The following is a 15,552-nucleotide window of genomic DNA, read 5'->3' as shown; positions in this document are numbered from 1 at the left end:
CTGTGAGCGTGTGTGAAGATTGCGTGTCTGTGTAGGCGCATGGCTGGCTGATAGCAGAGCGTGTTTTATCGTTAACATGAGCTTTGTGTTAAATTATCATATCCGTCATATCCGTACGGGTGCCGCAGTAGTAAATTACGCCAACCAGTACTTCTGGGATTCATGGTTCGAATCAGAGCAGTGCTATCAGCCGGTCAGGCATCCACACAGGCGGTGACTGATGGATTGGCCTCCGGTCCAGGGTGTTACTGCATTGCTAGCATTATTTTAAAACGGTGACTGAAGGGCAGCACCAGCGCTTTTCATTGACGGATCACTCGGTGTCATTCATGATTTTTTTTCTTCATCGTCTCGAAACATCCACAGCTGGATTAATTATAAGCGTCGTTATTCAGCAGCTGGTCCCGGGTTATTTTGGAAAAATTGCTCAGACCTGGGAAGGGTTCTCTTTGAGCCCGACTCCTGTTATGAAAGCTCTTTTGGTGGAATTGTAAAGATGAATTGCTGCGAGAGGCTTTGAAAGGCCGAGTGGAAGGAAGCTCGACCCTTTTGTAACGATAAATAACAGAGAGGTTAAAAACATGGTGATGAGCGCTGGCATGAGCGTCGAGGCCGTGTCTTTTAATAGAAGATCTCGGCGTGTCGACAGCGGGTCGTCTCGGCGCTTTTATCTCGTTTTTCACGCTGACGTACTCTGACAGATCGGTACTTTCTTTTATTGTTTATTATTTTAAGTATATTTAAGGGGAATTTGGATGTTTTAGGAGGCCGGTAGGTAGTTCAGGACAAGCTTTGGCTCGCTAGCTTTGTCGCTGTCGTTGTTTTCAAGCTAAAGCCCAGTCGGTGAGTTTTCAGGGATGTTTAATCTGCACTGTAATCAATTTATTAATCGATCTGTTCATCACTACCATCCCGAAACCTTCAATCCAGGGTCAGGTGGATTTGGACCCTTGATACAAACAGAGACTGATGCGATGTGGACAAAAGTACTCGGTCACTTGACCATGAGCTTGCTGGACGTCTGTGTGACCTTTACAGCTTGATCAACAGCAGCTCTTCTAAGAGTCTGTGGGAATTTGTGCCTGTTCAGTCAAAAGTCGTCTGTCTCGCTGCCTTCCTGCCCTCATGCTTTGCGCCCGGTGTCTCCCGCTGCGACCCTGACCTCAATGTAGCGCTTAATAAAAATAAAATAATAAAAATAAATGTACATTTTCTGATTTTGGTTCTTTTTTTGTTTGACAGATGTACACAAGAAGCCAAGCGTTACTTTAACAGTCACAAATCCTAAAGCCGTCATCATAACTAATGCTAAAGTGACCACAGGTAGAAGCTTCATTCTGTTCTAAACCCTTGATTCTTCTGATGACTGTCTCGGTGATGATGATGATGGTGATGATCAGTGGATCAGAACCACACCGAGCGAGTGCTAACACTAATGCTCACACCACTGCTGTAATGCCGCAGGGTCTGAGCTGAAAGCCGAGTCTGATTTGGTGCTCTTGTTTTACAGAGTTGGATCTGGACGCTGCATCTAAGGGACGGCCGGGGGACTCAGGTACTAATGAACAATGAACTAATTAACAGATTAGGAGTGTAACCACACACACACACACACACACACACACAGGGCACACCAGGGGGGAAATGGTAGTAGTGGTGGGCAGGGGTAAAGTAACAGTATTTTTTCTTCTGTGCAGAGGAACTGGAACAGCAATCCACGCTGGATAGAAAATTGTAAGTCACGTTTTTTACTTTGCTATTATTTAAAAACCGTGGGCACACACTGCAAACCGCCTAGCCATCAATCACACTAAAGTATTGGGACGCCCCTTCTAATGATCAAATTCATGCCTCAATAAAACATGATGATATGAAGGAAAATATATGCTTCCAACTTTGCATCAACACTTTAGGGAAGGGCCTTTCCTCTTCCAGAATGACTGTACCCTGTGCACAAAGCAAGAAACTCCAGTGTCCTGCACAGATCCCCGCCCCCGCCCCACTCAACAGCTCTGGAACGAAGTGGAACACCAACTGCCAGTCTGAATGGAAGCTAATTCCTGCAGTTGTGTTCCAAATTCCTAAAAGAGCGGAGGCTGTTATCTAGTCTGTGTTTATGCCCCGACATTTGGATGCACACAGTGTCAACAAATATTAATTCATGAGCTATATAAACACATTTCTATCCAACACTGAATAAAATAATAATGTGCATTAAAACCTGATCAGCATGTGAATCTGAGCTGAATCTGCATCAGTGTGGAATAAGCGTCAGATCCAGGGTTACAGCTCCACATGTATCTGTGTTTATCTGGATTCTCCTCCCTGTTTCACTTTTAAACTTGTAAACCTCGTATCAAACAGTTCATCTCATCGGAGGAGCTTTGAAACGCTCAGCGGCCAACTGGGTGAAAACGGCCAGCAGGTCCGTGCGTGGCGCCGGTGTTTACATTTCCTCTCTGAGATGTTTGAGGTTCTAAGGTCGTCGCCGCTGCTTATCAGATTTATCAGACGCCGTGTCCGTCCGCGCCGCACGCTTGTACAATAAGCAAAACCTCACGGACACCCAGGGTCACGATTTTCATCACTTCTCCGACCGTGTGATGTCTGACGAGTCGAGAAAACTCCTGATCTTCACTTCATCAGAACCATTTCTCTTTCAGGGTGGGGGGTCGGGCCGGGACTCCGTATTTTTGCTGCTTCAGAGTCTAGTGTTGTTGTGCTTTATGCCACTTTTGCTGACATTCCTCCAGTGTTCCAGAGCTGGAGTCTGATGGGTTCACTGCTAATAAAAAAGAGACGCCCGAGTGGTACCGGCCAACCAGGACGACAGGATTCGTTAGACTTTTATTTTTGCTTATTCTCCCAGTTAGTCATAGCCAGTTCCTCTTCCTCTGCTCTGGAATGAACTGGAACACCAACTGCCAGTCTGAATGGAAGCTAACTCTCGCAGTCATGTTCCAAAATGTTCATCCAATGGACTGCGGAAAATCGCAGTATGAAGCTCCGGATGAACCGTTCTTGTGGTCAGTGCATCTGAAAGCAAAGGACAGATGATTTCCCCTGTTTTCCGGCTGAGCCGTTGTTGCTCCTTGAGAACGTTATTTCTTTTGGCTGTGTTCATACATGAGGTCGATATGAGGATTTTTTTTTCCCAGGGAGGTCCAGCTAGCGCCTGTCCATTCTCACTCACGTCCATCTTATTGCTCCTGACCACACACACACACACACACACACTGTTGAGGTTCACCGCCTGCCTGCATGTCTCCTTGCAGTCTGTTTATTTGAACTGCTCACCGTGTGTATTACAGGTTATTAACGAGCTCGCTGAATTTGGGAGATTTGAAGCAGAGCTGGAGTCTGATGGTTCACTGCTAATAAAATAGAGACGCTCGTGTGGTACCGGCCCACCAGGACGACAGGATTCGTTACTATTTTATTTCTGCATTTTCTCCCAGTTAGTCGTAGCCAGTTCCTCTTCCACTGCTGGAGACCCCGATGGCGTACGAGGAGGGTATATTCTCCTGACACGCCCTCCCTTTGATGCAAGCCCTTCTTATTCGCCCGTACTTCGGTGGCTTGTACACGGCGTCAAAGACCCCACCCACTTTTATTTTTTAGTCCCGTCTCTTTCCATCCAGCAGACTAATGGCCGGTTGTGTCTGCTGCACTGTCTGCATTGCCAGTCGTACCTGCTAGGGGGCGCCCAGCCGACTTACTGGACTTCCTGGAGAAGCGCAGACACACACAGTCGCCCCGTTACATTATTGTTCTAATCCGATGATCTGTATGTGCTTCAAATCTATTCGTGTTTACGATGAATTCAACCTCATGTGTCTCAGTATGTTGTTTACTTTACTTTGATGTTTAGTTAAAGCCAGGCTTATTAACATAATACACAGCTTAATAAATACGTTATGTTTCGTTTGTTTCCAGCTCAACGACGTCGGCGCAGCAGGATAACAAACTCGGCGGTGGAGCCTGCATGCGCGGCCACGCCGCCACCAAGATCGCTGCTATCTTTCCAAAGTAAGAGCCGCTGTTCGAGCTTCCCTCTCGCCGGCTAACCGTCAGGGTGGACGTTAGACAGGCGTGACGGCGCTGAGAGGGAACATCGCACCCCTCTGCATTTAGGAGCCATTCAGAGACGTGAACAAATCAAACCAGATTTTGAAGACCAAAAAATGTTAAAGAGTCTATAAATAATACTTGTGTAGACGTCAGTTTTGTTATTGATCAGTATGGACCAGCATTAATGACCTATGGATGAATATGTAGGGAGTTCTCCCCCGAAAGATTGCAACGACGTTTCAGTCCGGGTCAGCAGGGCTGGTCGTAAGATGGTTTAAACCCCACTACGACCAAGTTGCCTTACTGTCACTATTGGGCCCCTGAGCGAGGCTCTTGTTCCTTAGTAACTCCCTCAGTATTGTAGGTCACTTGGTATTAAAGCATCTGCTGGATCAGGGTTAAATTATTATAAAAGATAATAAGTAAATAAACATATTTTAACAGACATTAATAAATGCACCTATTACACGATTGCCCCCTTGTGGAGGCTTTACTTTACACCTTGCAAACCGCAGTTGAACCAGATTGCCAGCTTGTGTTTCGTTCTGATGAATCTGATGTGTTAGATGTTGTAAACGTAAACATGAACGTTCTAGTTTGATCTAAGCACCGTTCGATGGCTCAACCCCGGGCGGCGGCGGCGCTCCTGTGTTTTCGTTAGTCGGATCTGCTTACTGTAGGAACGTGGCTACTGTAAACCACCACGTGTCATCTGCCAAACTCCACAGCACAGCCAGACGCTACACGGTCACGGCGGTGTTTTTAAATCATAAACACCACCAGCGTCATTTTCGTTTCCATTAGTCACATGAGCAGATGACATTAAACTTATTTTACTGTTATTGTGCTCGAGCGGCGGCGTTAAACCTGCACATGCTTTACAGCCATACTGCAAACTGGGCGTCGACTGGATTCGACTGGATTTATTATCTATCGTCCAGGACAGATTGAACCTTTATTTTTCATGTACGGTACGATAAAATGATTTTCCCGTAACTATACAAGCTGTAGTTTGGATGCTGGGGTCAGAGCGCAGGGTCAGCCCCCGTACAGCGGCGCTAAAGTCGGGATGCGAACCAACAACCTAATCTCTATCCACTGGACTACCAAGAGGCTCGGGAATACACACATATAAGAGTGCACATATAGGGTGTGTTCGAAAACCTAGGGAGCTGCCTTGCTGTCTTACTGTCTACATAGGCAGCTGCCTTAGCAGAGAGGATTCTAATAAGTCAGTGACTTATAAGGCAGGTTATTCGAACGCACTACTTAGACAGCGATTCCATCGGGTTTAGCATTTCGCGTTTAGCATTTAGCATCTCGCCATTAAAACCAATAAACTGAGGTAGCACAGAACGCTAACGTCAATATAACATCTCCCTTCATGTACCGATAACGGTTAAATTTCCTGACAAGCCCGAACTTGCAAATAAAAACACTCTGTACAAGTTTATACAAGTTAAAAATCAGTAATATTTTATTTACGTTTGAAAATAACTCCATTCGTTTCTCCGCCCCGTCAGCCATGAATGCTGGGATTGTCTTGATCACTAAGGCAGCGTCCGATGCTCACTCGTTCTTGAGCCAAAATAACATTGAAATAATAAGATGCCTCAGAAGTGAGGATTTTAAGGCATCTAGGATTTCGAACAGCCTCCTTCTCGGGAGCGCAGCACAGGATGACGTAAAATGCGTCTATGTAGAGAGCACACTAGCTTTTCGAACACACCCATAGACATGCCCCCTCCCCAATATTCCGGTATGCTTAAAATGCGTTTTAGAACGTTTTAGAACAGCAGGTTTCACACTACTTTATTCAGTGTCTGTAGGAATTTGTGCCCATGAAGTACAATAAGTGTCTGCGAGGTCAGGAATCGATGCGCCAATGTTTTTCCCAGGATGTACAGTCGCGATAAGGGCCGGGATTTATCAAAGCCAGAGAAGTTCCTTCACACCGAGCCCATTAAACCTCGGTTTGGGCACTGACGCAGGAACGGGCCTTCCTTAAACTGTTCTCAAACTCGGTCACTTTTAAACAAGTATTAGCAAAGAGTGTGGCTGAAACGTCTGAACTTCTGGCTGTATAACCATGCAGGATGAAACAGTGACACCCTAACAAGCCCGCCAGTCACACGGTGGCTTAAACCCCCCCAAGCTAATCCCGAAACACTCATGACCCACAGAGTCCTGACCCACCATGTGACCTCTGGCGACAGTATTTCTCTCACAACTCATGGTCAACACCGCAGAGGCGCCGTGACTCCACGTCTTCTGCTTAATCAGATCCTCCGAGCGGGCGCTCAATAAACCCGTTGTGATGTCAAGCGTTCCTTTTTTCCAGATATAGATCCTTACTTCGGCCGCAAACCACCGCAGCGGTCAGCGAGTGACCAGTTTAAAGGCTGGAAATAAGAGGATCGTTTTTCTCTCGAGGCGAATCGATCCCAGATGACGTCCACCGCGCATGATATGATTTCCAACCCGGCGTATCCACGGCTCTTCGGTTATGAAACAAAGAACACATCGAACGCTTTGCATCTCCATCAATTGCTTTATCCTGGTCGAGGCTGTGGCGAGTCCAGTTCCATCCTGGACAGGACGCCGATCCATCGCAGGGCCTCGGCCATCCAGGTTCAAACCCGGATCTCAGAGGCAGTAGGGTAGCGCAATAGACCATGCCAGATCACTATCGCTTAGATCCAGGGTTCGAATCTTCAGCTGTGCTGTCGGCCGGTCGGGCGTCCACATACAGACACGATCGACTTTCCGAGAGGGGAAATTCGAGACCCTGTGATGGACTGGAGTCCTGTCGTGGGTGTGTTACCGCATTGCCTCCAGTGATTCCGTCGAAACCGGACCCACTGTGACCCTGACCGGGATAAGGAGGTGGTCAAACGAAATGAAAATGAAATGAGCACATAATTTGAGTGTTGCGGCAGATTGAACAATACAGCGCTATTTTACCTGGATTTTTTTAGTTAAGCATGTACACACACTCACATGGCCAAAAGTATGTGGACACCTGAACTGTGAGCTTGTTTGGGATTTCAGTTCTAAACCAAATTTTTTATATTTATATTTATACAGAGCTGCTACCCTGTCCAAAAAAGCACCGTCTGTGCAACACTTGTCCGAAATGTATGGGCTCGGGCTCTGGCATGCAGTCGACGTTCCGATTTATCTCAAAGACTTTAATGAGCTCTAACAAGGGGCCGATATATATATAATTAATTAATACAGCGATTGTGGTGAACTGATTCGATCCAGGCGTTGATGAAAGGCTTTAATTCTGCTCAGATTTGAGGATTCATTTATCTTTTGTCTCCCCCCGGGATCAAACGAAAACGCCTCGCCCGTACGGACGCAGACGTCCCCGTCAGGGAAGCAGATTAATAAATCATAATTATGGAGAGGAAGCGATCTCCCTGTTGACACACGTGGCGCGGCCTGATGAAGAGGCTGCGAACGCCCAGCGCCGACTGAATTAAGGGCTTTCGTGTGATTAGCCGTGCCCCCGGACCACCTCTAATTAACACGCGCGGGGGATCGCGTTACTCCCGCGGTGTTTACCTTTAGGGGTGGAACTGTTACCGCCGTCATTAGGGGGCCGTCTGAGACGTACCGGGTTTTCATTCTCGTCTGACGTTTTACTGGACAATAGCAGGTTGTTTTCAGGCTATTGAGGGTCAGGGGACTTGCTCAGGGGCCAAACAGTGGCACCCTGGCAGTGGTGGGGCTTGAACCTGTTTCCTTCTGATTACCAGTTCGATACCTTAACCCCTCTCCTACATCATCAAACAGTCCATCTGACCCCCGCCTTGGTTGCACAATTCTTCGCCATCATGTCCAATAGTCAGTGGTAGCTCTGTGGTTTAGGTGCTGGACTAATGATCAGAAGGCTGTTGGATCAATCCCTACTGTTGCCCACTGTTGGGCCCCTGATAAAGGCCCTTAACCCTCAATTTTGCAAAATAGAAGACAAGCTGAACCTCATTATTGATCCTGTATTTAGTATGAACACCTTCTCGGTGCAGCCTTTCGTGTGTCTGTCTGGGTGCCCGGCCAGTTGATAGATCACCAGAGATCACCTGGTTAATACCAGACTTACTGTGAAATGGTGGGGCTTGAACCTGTGTCCTTCTGAATACCAGTCCATCTGACCCCTTCCTGGATTGTGCAATCAGTCCAGCAGTCAGCAGTAGCTCAGCAGTAGCTCAGCGGTTTAGATACAGAAGCAATAATCAGAGGGCTGTTGGATCAATCCTCAGTGTCGCCCACTGTTGGGCCCCTGAGCAAGGCCCTTAACCCTCAGTTCTGCAAAATGGGACACAACGTGAACCCCTTATCGATCCTGTATTTAGTTATTCAGTTGTCACCAACCAGCCAGCAGGGGCCGCAATTGCAGCAGCAACAAGGAATCCCTTCGACCGTCCCTCCCACCTTCGGACACAGCCATTCACGTGTCTGTGTGGGCGCCCGGTCGGCCGATAGATCAGATCAGATCTGAGACAGGAGTCCGTAGGACGAAAAACAGGCACCGCAGATTACTTGGCTAATACCCCTTACTGTGAAACGTGGTGGTGGTAGCATCACACGATGGACGAATGCAGTGGGAATAAAGTGTAGATTGATGAAGGCACAGCTTTCTAATTCCTCATTACTCAAAACTCAAAGTGATTTACTGCACTTGGCGACGTCTCTGTGCCCATATAAATGAGGCTAGTTCGACTGCTGTATGTATTGAGAAATGTAGAAACCCGCTGAGTCTGAGGGAAGAGTAGGGAGCTCAGCCGTCCCTTCAGTTCGTCTTTTGGTAAGGATGTACTCGGACCTGCTGCGCGTTCGAGATTAGCCCTCGGCCCTCGTTTGCCCCGGAGCTACTCCGCATCCGTCCCAAAACAATCCAGGTCTCTTTATTTTCGTCCCCTCCTGAAGCCGACCCAGCCCGGCGTTCAGTCAAGTCCTCGGCCTGCCCCCGGAATCCAGGAATCGCATTTATTCTCAACACCTCCCCTCCTCCGCCTCCCCAAACTGTTTGGATTGGAGTCTTAAATCAAACGTCTGGCTTGAACTTGAGCGGGCGGTTAGAAAAATACGGCCCCCAGTGAGCGATGGGCACGAGGAAATGAGCACAATGTGCCCAGGCCTCCTGTTCAGGAGCCTTTACGACCAGCACACACTCTCCCTGTGTGTGTGTGTGTGTGTGTGTGTGTGTGTGCGCCGCTTCAGGACCCCTGTTATTTATAATAGGGGTTTGTCTAAGCCCCCGAAAGCCACACGCTAATTAATCACACTTTGTTTTGGCAGGGTCTCACCGTGTCTGTTTCTGTCAGGTTGAGGGCTCGCCGTGGACCCTTTTTTATTTCCCATCCTTAAATAATTAGAACATAAATAGTCTGACTTTAATCACATTTCATCAAACAGTTGCTGATATTTGTGCTACTCGGCCCCTCCGCTCGTTTCTTGCATTTCTTTTTGTATTTTCGGGTGGCGCAACGCAAAAAAAACGAGCACTTTATTAGGGACACCTATATGTTGCATACTTGTGTTGATCCATATATAAACTACACCTACCATATAGATGATCTTTATGGGTATACAATCACTGAATGTAGCTCCCCTCGGCTTAAGGGTCACACGGTTACGTTTAGCTGATCATCAGTCTGATTAACAGCCGAGATCCTTTTGAGGAGCTTCTCACAAGACTTCAGTGTGTCTGTGTGTGGGAATTTGTGCCACATGGCAGCATTCTTATGGCTGGGCGCTGACGGGCGCTGACCTTGGTTAAGAAGTCTCAGTCGATGTTCCGATTCAGTCCAGAGCTCGTGAGTGTGAATTAGAAGCTGCTGGAATATCGGTGACCACTTACTACGAGTGCCGTGTTGGTTTTACCTAAATAATCAGATTATGAGCTCAGGTCTGATTAGAATCCTCTCTACTGAGGAGCGGATCAGGTGGGTAGTGGGAGCAGGGCGTATCTAAGAGGAGATGCGGGGTCAGAGGAGAGCGGTGTGTGTGTGTGTGTGTGTGTGTGTGATTGATTAACACCGCTTTAACTTTACCACTTTAAACTCTGAGCAGCGGGTCACGCCTCAGACCGTGCGGAAGATTTAACCGCTCAATAATAAATCTGTCACTGACCGAGCAGGCTCCAAACCAAGAGCTTCCTGTCGCGCCGCTAGTCCTGATCACCGCCAACGATGCTAACGCCCGGCTAGCGCACAGCAGTCCAGCGTTCGGCGCTGCTTTCACTGCTCACCAGCGTCCAGAGCTGAAAATAAACCAGAATGAATCGATCGGACAGTTGTTGCGTCGCGGTTAAAGTACTGGACTGGTAATCGAAAGGTCGCTGGTTCAAGCCACATTACTGCCAGGGTGCCACTGCTGGGCCCTTGAGCAAGGCCCTTAACCCTCACATAGTATACTGTCACATTACTGCAAGTCGCTTTGGATATAAGCGTCCGCTAAAGCAGCTCCTGGCTTCATTTTGAGGCTGTAACGTAGGCAGTCGTGTTATGTACAGTCGATTGTACGTATATACTGTGTGGCCAAAAGTATGTGGACACCCGACCATGAGCTTATCGGACATCACGTTCCAACACCATGGGCCGTAATACATCACACACAAGATTTTAAAGTGTGTCTGTGGGAATTTGTTTCCTTTCAGTCAGATGTGCAGTTTATGAGGTTTACAAATGTCGGACTGAAAGGCCTGGCTCACAAAGGACATTCAAGGTAACATCAATGGTAATAGTGCTGTCTTCCGGACAGGCGTCTACACAGACTGATCGGCTACGTATGAGCTCTTCAAAGCACTGAGATGGTTTGCCGCCCTGAGAAAGAAATGAAACGAAAAATGGACAGAGGGCACAGACATGCTGCCACCTTCAAACTGCTGGCACAAGTTAAAGTTATATTTATAGGCGTGTTACCTCTGTCTGCTTCTGCTTTCGTTCTAAGGCTGTAATGTCAGCAGTGGTGTTACAGATTCCCACGTCCTCATGCTGACGTTCCTCTCTCTCACCCTGGCTGCAGGTTCACCAAACCCATGCCCATGTTCCTCGACCGAAACTTCAGGCAGTATAAAGAAATCCGCAACTACTTACCTCCGTTCGGAGTCAGGAGTCAAGGTATGGAAATCTTTCAACTTGGTGTCGTTCTAACGTTTGGACCCGGCGGGGCGGGGGGGGGGGGGGGAAGGGGTGACCGCTGGGTAACGGGTTGGCATTGAGGGGATTCATGAAGCTTCCAAAATCTCGCTAGTTTATCATCGGGACTGTCGTAGCGATAAAGGGACGCTAATTATACGCATTATAACCTCGTCAGACTTGGCTCAATTAGCTCAGCTCGGGTGGCGCAGCGAGTCTGGGTCCGACTGGCAAGTACCGAGCACTTTATTAGGAACACCTATATGTTGGATACTTTTATTGATCCTACACCTACCATATAGATGGTCTTTATGGGTATACAATCACTGAATGTAGCTCGTCTCTTGCTCCGCACACTCTGTTCACTCGTAGACGTAGACATCATTTCTGTCTAGACGCCCGGCTGGCCGAAAGCATCGCCGAGATCCCTATGGGAAGCTTCTCACATGACTTTAAAGTGTGTCTGTGTGTGGGAATTTGTGCCCATTCAGACTAAACATGGTAGCGTTTGTATGGCTGGGCTCTGATTTTGGTTAAGACGTCTCAGTTGATGTTCCGATTCATCCCAGAGCTCGTGAGTGTGAATTAGAAGCTGCTGGAATATCGGTGACTATTTATAAAAATTATAACCAACCGTCGTTATAACCCGACTCCTTATGATGTATATTTTTTTCCATTATCCACTCTATCCTGGTCAGGGTCGCAGGGGGTCATTAGGAAACGCTGAACACGAGGCAGGAATACCCCAGACAGGGTGCCAGTCCATACCGGCTGGCCGATAGCCGAAGATTCAAACCTGGATCTGAGAAAAACACAAGGCTGTGCCACCTTTAACCCGACGTCCCCTAAACTCGAATCATAACCCCTTTATTTTATATAACACTTCAATATCTGCAGCTCCACGGGACCATGGAACGCATTAACAGGTTTCCCAAACATCCTTATGGGAAAAAATACCTCGAAACTCGACATCTGACGTCCAGTTTTAAGGTTACCACTAAACATGTTAAATGTACCAGAGCGGGAAACTCCTGTAAATAGAGTGGCTGTGTTCAAAGGAAACCAAAATAAATAAATATATATATATAAACCAAAACAGAGGACAGCTCATTATGACGTACCCGTCTGAAGAACGGTGCCACAACAGTCACCTGTTATACCCACATGCTTTGAGGTAACCGTGTGTGTGTGTGATTAGATCCGATCCCGCCGGGACAGATAGCTCAGATCGGAGCGCCGAGCCGGGCTGAATGTGAGCTTTGTGTTCCGCCCGGGCGTGCCACGCCCCCCCGGCCCGCCGAGGACTCTCACGGAGAGCTCCCGTGTTTACACCAGCCTTTCTGCTTCACGCACGGCGGGAGCGCGGCGGCGTTTCGCTTTCAGCTCCGAGACCTGATACGTGCGCCGGTGAATAGATGTGTTGATCTGACCCGCTGATTACGCGGAGGATACATAACGTCAGGTACGTGAGGTCATACGCGTTTAAAATCAGTACATCCTGGTACTTCTTCTGAAACGGTGTGACGCTATTGGCTAGAAATATCCATGCTGGTCAGGGTCACGGCGGCTCCGGTTCCACTGGAAAACATCCTGCACAGGGCGCCAACTCATCACAGGGTTTCATCCTGCCCTCAGACATTGCCGATCATGTCTGTGTAGATGCCTGGCCGGCCGATAGCACCTCTGAGATTCGAACCCGTGCCACTGGAGCGCCAAAAGTATGTGGACACCTGACCATGAGCTTAATAAACGTCACGTTCCAAAACCAGAGACCTTAATACATCACACGAGATTTTGGAGTGTGTCTGTGGCAATTTGTGTCCTTTCAGTCAGGAGCAATTTGTGAAGAACGCCTGGCTCACAAATGACATTCCAATTCATCCCAAATGTGGATGAGGAAAAGGCTTCGTGCAAAACATCTTTGCATGTGGGCACTCGGGTACCGGTGCTGTCGGCCGGACGGGCGCCTACACAGACACGATCGGCTACATCTGAGCTTTTCGAAGCACTGAGTCCAGAAAATGGTCCTGGCTTTGTTCACAGATATGCTGGCACAGGGAAGTGCCACCTTCAAACCGCTGGCACAAAGTTACAGGCATATCGCTGGATAATTATCGGGGTGTCCACATATTTTTGACACTTATCTTTCTATCTATCAGCTCCTTGTAGGTCGGGAATTTTTGCCTCTTGTGCAACTCGTAAGTTTCCAGTCATTTGGGATGAGTCACGTCGTGCAGCTCGGCGTGCCCGGCGGGGGCGTGCGGCACGCACACACACACACACACACACACACACACACACGTTCTGTTGACTCACGCTAAAGTTCAAGCGTTAGAGGGACCTCGAGCACTTCAGAGCGCTGATAAAACATCCGCTGTTCTCGCTGCGCCTCCCGAAAGCCAGCGAAAGTGTCAGGGAGCGTCAGCCTCCCCTCTCAAGGCGTTTTTGAGGGACCTGTGGCGGTCGATGCCCCCTGAACTCGGTGTGGTCTCGACCCTGTTTATTCTGCCCCAAAACACTGAGCATCGGCGCTCGTTTCGGAGCTGTAATCATCAGGCCGGTGCTGCTATTAATACCCGTCCGTCCAAAAATAAATAAAGGCAGCCAAAAGAGGTTTGGCATTTGAAGTTTGGACGCCAGCGATATTAAAACCAAGTACTGTGCTGATATCAGACAGCCAATCCACCTTCCGGGTGCTTCTGGGAGGTAAAAACAAGAGCACAGTGACACGGGAGCGACATGCCAGCCCCTCATAGACAGTGACCAGAATTAGGGATTAAACCCAGCTCCTCAGGACCCGTATTGGCTCTCGGTGAGGAGATTCGAACCCGTGATAGACCGCTGCGCTACCCAAGCACCAACAGTATGTGGACACCTGACCATAAAGCTTATCAGACATCACGTTCCAAGACCAGGGACCTCAAGACATCACACACAAGATTTCAGAGTGTGAAGAGTAATTTGTAAAGAACGCCTGGCTCACAAATGACATTCCAATTCATCCCAAATGTGGTTGAGGATTTGCTCTTAGTGAGGTTCTGCCACTGGCAGGTGAAGAGATGTGGCCTGGCGTGATAGTCTCTGTTCTCCTTGTCCAGCACACAGTGGTATGAGAGCACGTGTGAGAATTAAAGCAGATGAATTGGTGGCGATTAAATTCTGCATTATATTGATTCTGCAAGAGTGTGTCTGTGGGAATTTGTGCCCATTAATTCATATCAAAAGTGTCGAGTTGGGTTGTGTGGTCAACTGGAACTCCTTTGGAGAATGAGGACTTCCCCAAACTGTTTAACACACTTGTTAGCAATAGATATGTAATCACTAGCTGGAGTGTCCACATACTTTTGTCCCTGTATTGCATCTGAGTGAATAAATGTGAATGGAACGGCGAGGGAATGGCAGGAACGCTCACTATGTACAAACAGTGAGTTAAATTTAGACGCTGGATGAGATTTAAATTCTCCGCCTCATCACAGGAATGCGTTCTGTTTAAAAACTGCGTTCCTCGTCCACAAGCCAAGGGTTTTTTTTCCATCGCGTCTGTCCTCTCGGTAACGAAGCTCTCAGGGACGCGCGGGGTCTCGTCCTCCCGACCGGCCTCTTCCCGTCACACTCGTGCATGTTTGATATTAGAGAGAGACGCAGCCGGCGCTGTTCCCGTCACCTCGTTCACACGACTGTCCTTCTGTTTCCTTTCACAGAGAAAATTGTAGACGCCATACTGACCGCCACGAAAAAGTACGACCTCAGTCCTGAACTCCAGAGGTAAGAATGTCAAGTGTGGAACAACAGTAAGTGAAAAGATGAGGTCCTGCCGGGCACCTACACAGACGATTATTGGCTGGTTTGAGGGAGGGAGGGCTGTATGGGGTTCCTCATAACTGCTGCGATAACTGGTGCAGGTGAAAAGAAGTGGTCTGTACTGCACACGTGTTAGATGGGGCGTGTGTTAGTCATGACCCTCCTTGGTCAGGACTGGAGGTCTGCAGCAGTAAAGGTGAAATACAATTGGGGAATTGGATACGACTAGATTGGTGGGAAACCAAGTGCACATGTTCACCTCTTACCCTGTTTTCACACTGGCAGCGTCATTATCGCCGGCTGGCGTTTGGTTGCCATGGTTTCACAGATGCCAAGCAAATAAAAAGCCAATGCCATGGCGGTACAGCGTACGTGTTGTATCTGTACATAATATAATGTGTGTATAGCGTGTGTGTGTACAGTATAATGTGTATAATGTGTGTGTGTATAATATGTGCGTATATAATGTGTGTGTGTATATAATGTGTGTGTACAATATGTGTGTATATAATGTGTGTGTATAATGTGTGTA

General features: G+C 48.0%; 1 protein-coding gene across 5 annotated transcripts in view; it reads left to right on the top strand.

Moving 5' to 3' along the window:
• The window catches only part of st3gal3b (ST3 beta-galactoside alpha-2,3-sialyltransferase 3b), a 54,254-nt gene that overhangs the window by 12,011 nt on the left and 26,691 nt on the right, over positions 1 to 15,552 (top strand). For 2 of the 5 annotated variants that reach the window (XM_062987549.1, XM_062987550.1), the window contains exons 3-8: positions 1,243 to 1,323; positions 1,511 to 1,555; positions 1,698 to 1,734; positions 3,937 to 4,029; positions 11,107 to 11,201; positions 14,921 to 14,984. In XM_062987549.1, coding sequence (XP_062843619.1) covers positions 1,243 to 1,323; positions 1,511 to 1,555; positions 1,698 to 1,734; positions 3,937 to 4,029; positions 11,107 to 11,201; positions 14,921 to 14,984 — 415 coding nt within the window. The remainder of the gene's footprint in view (positions 1 to 1,242; positions 1,324 to 1,510; positions 1,556 to 1,697; positions 1,735 to 3,936; positions 4,030 to 11,106; positions 11,202 to 14,920; positions 14,985 to 15,552) is intronic. The other 3 variants (XM_062987551.1, XM_062987552.1, XM_062987553.1) reach the window with 3 other exon arrangements.

The sequence above is a fragment of the Trichomycterus rosablanca genome, chromosome 25 (assembly GCF_030014385.1).
Source record: "Trichomycterus rosablanca isolate fTriRos1 chromosome 25, fTriRos1.hap1, whole genome shotgun sequence".
NCBI lineage: Eukaryota > Metazoa > Chordata > Actinopteri > Siluriformes > Trichomycteridae > Trichomycterus > Trichomycterus rosablanca.
This window is presented reverse-complemented; position numbering and strand designations above follow the sequence as displayed.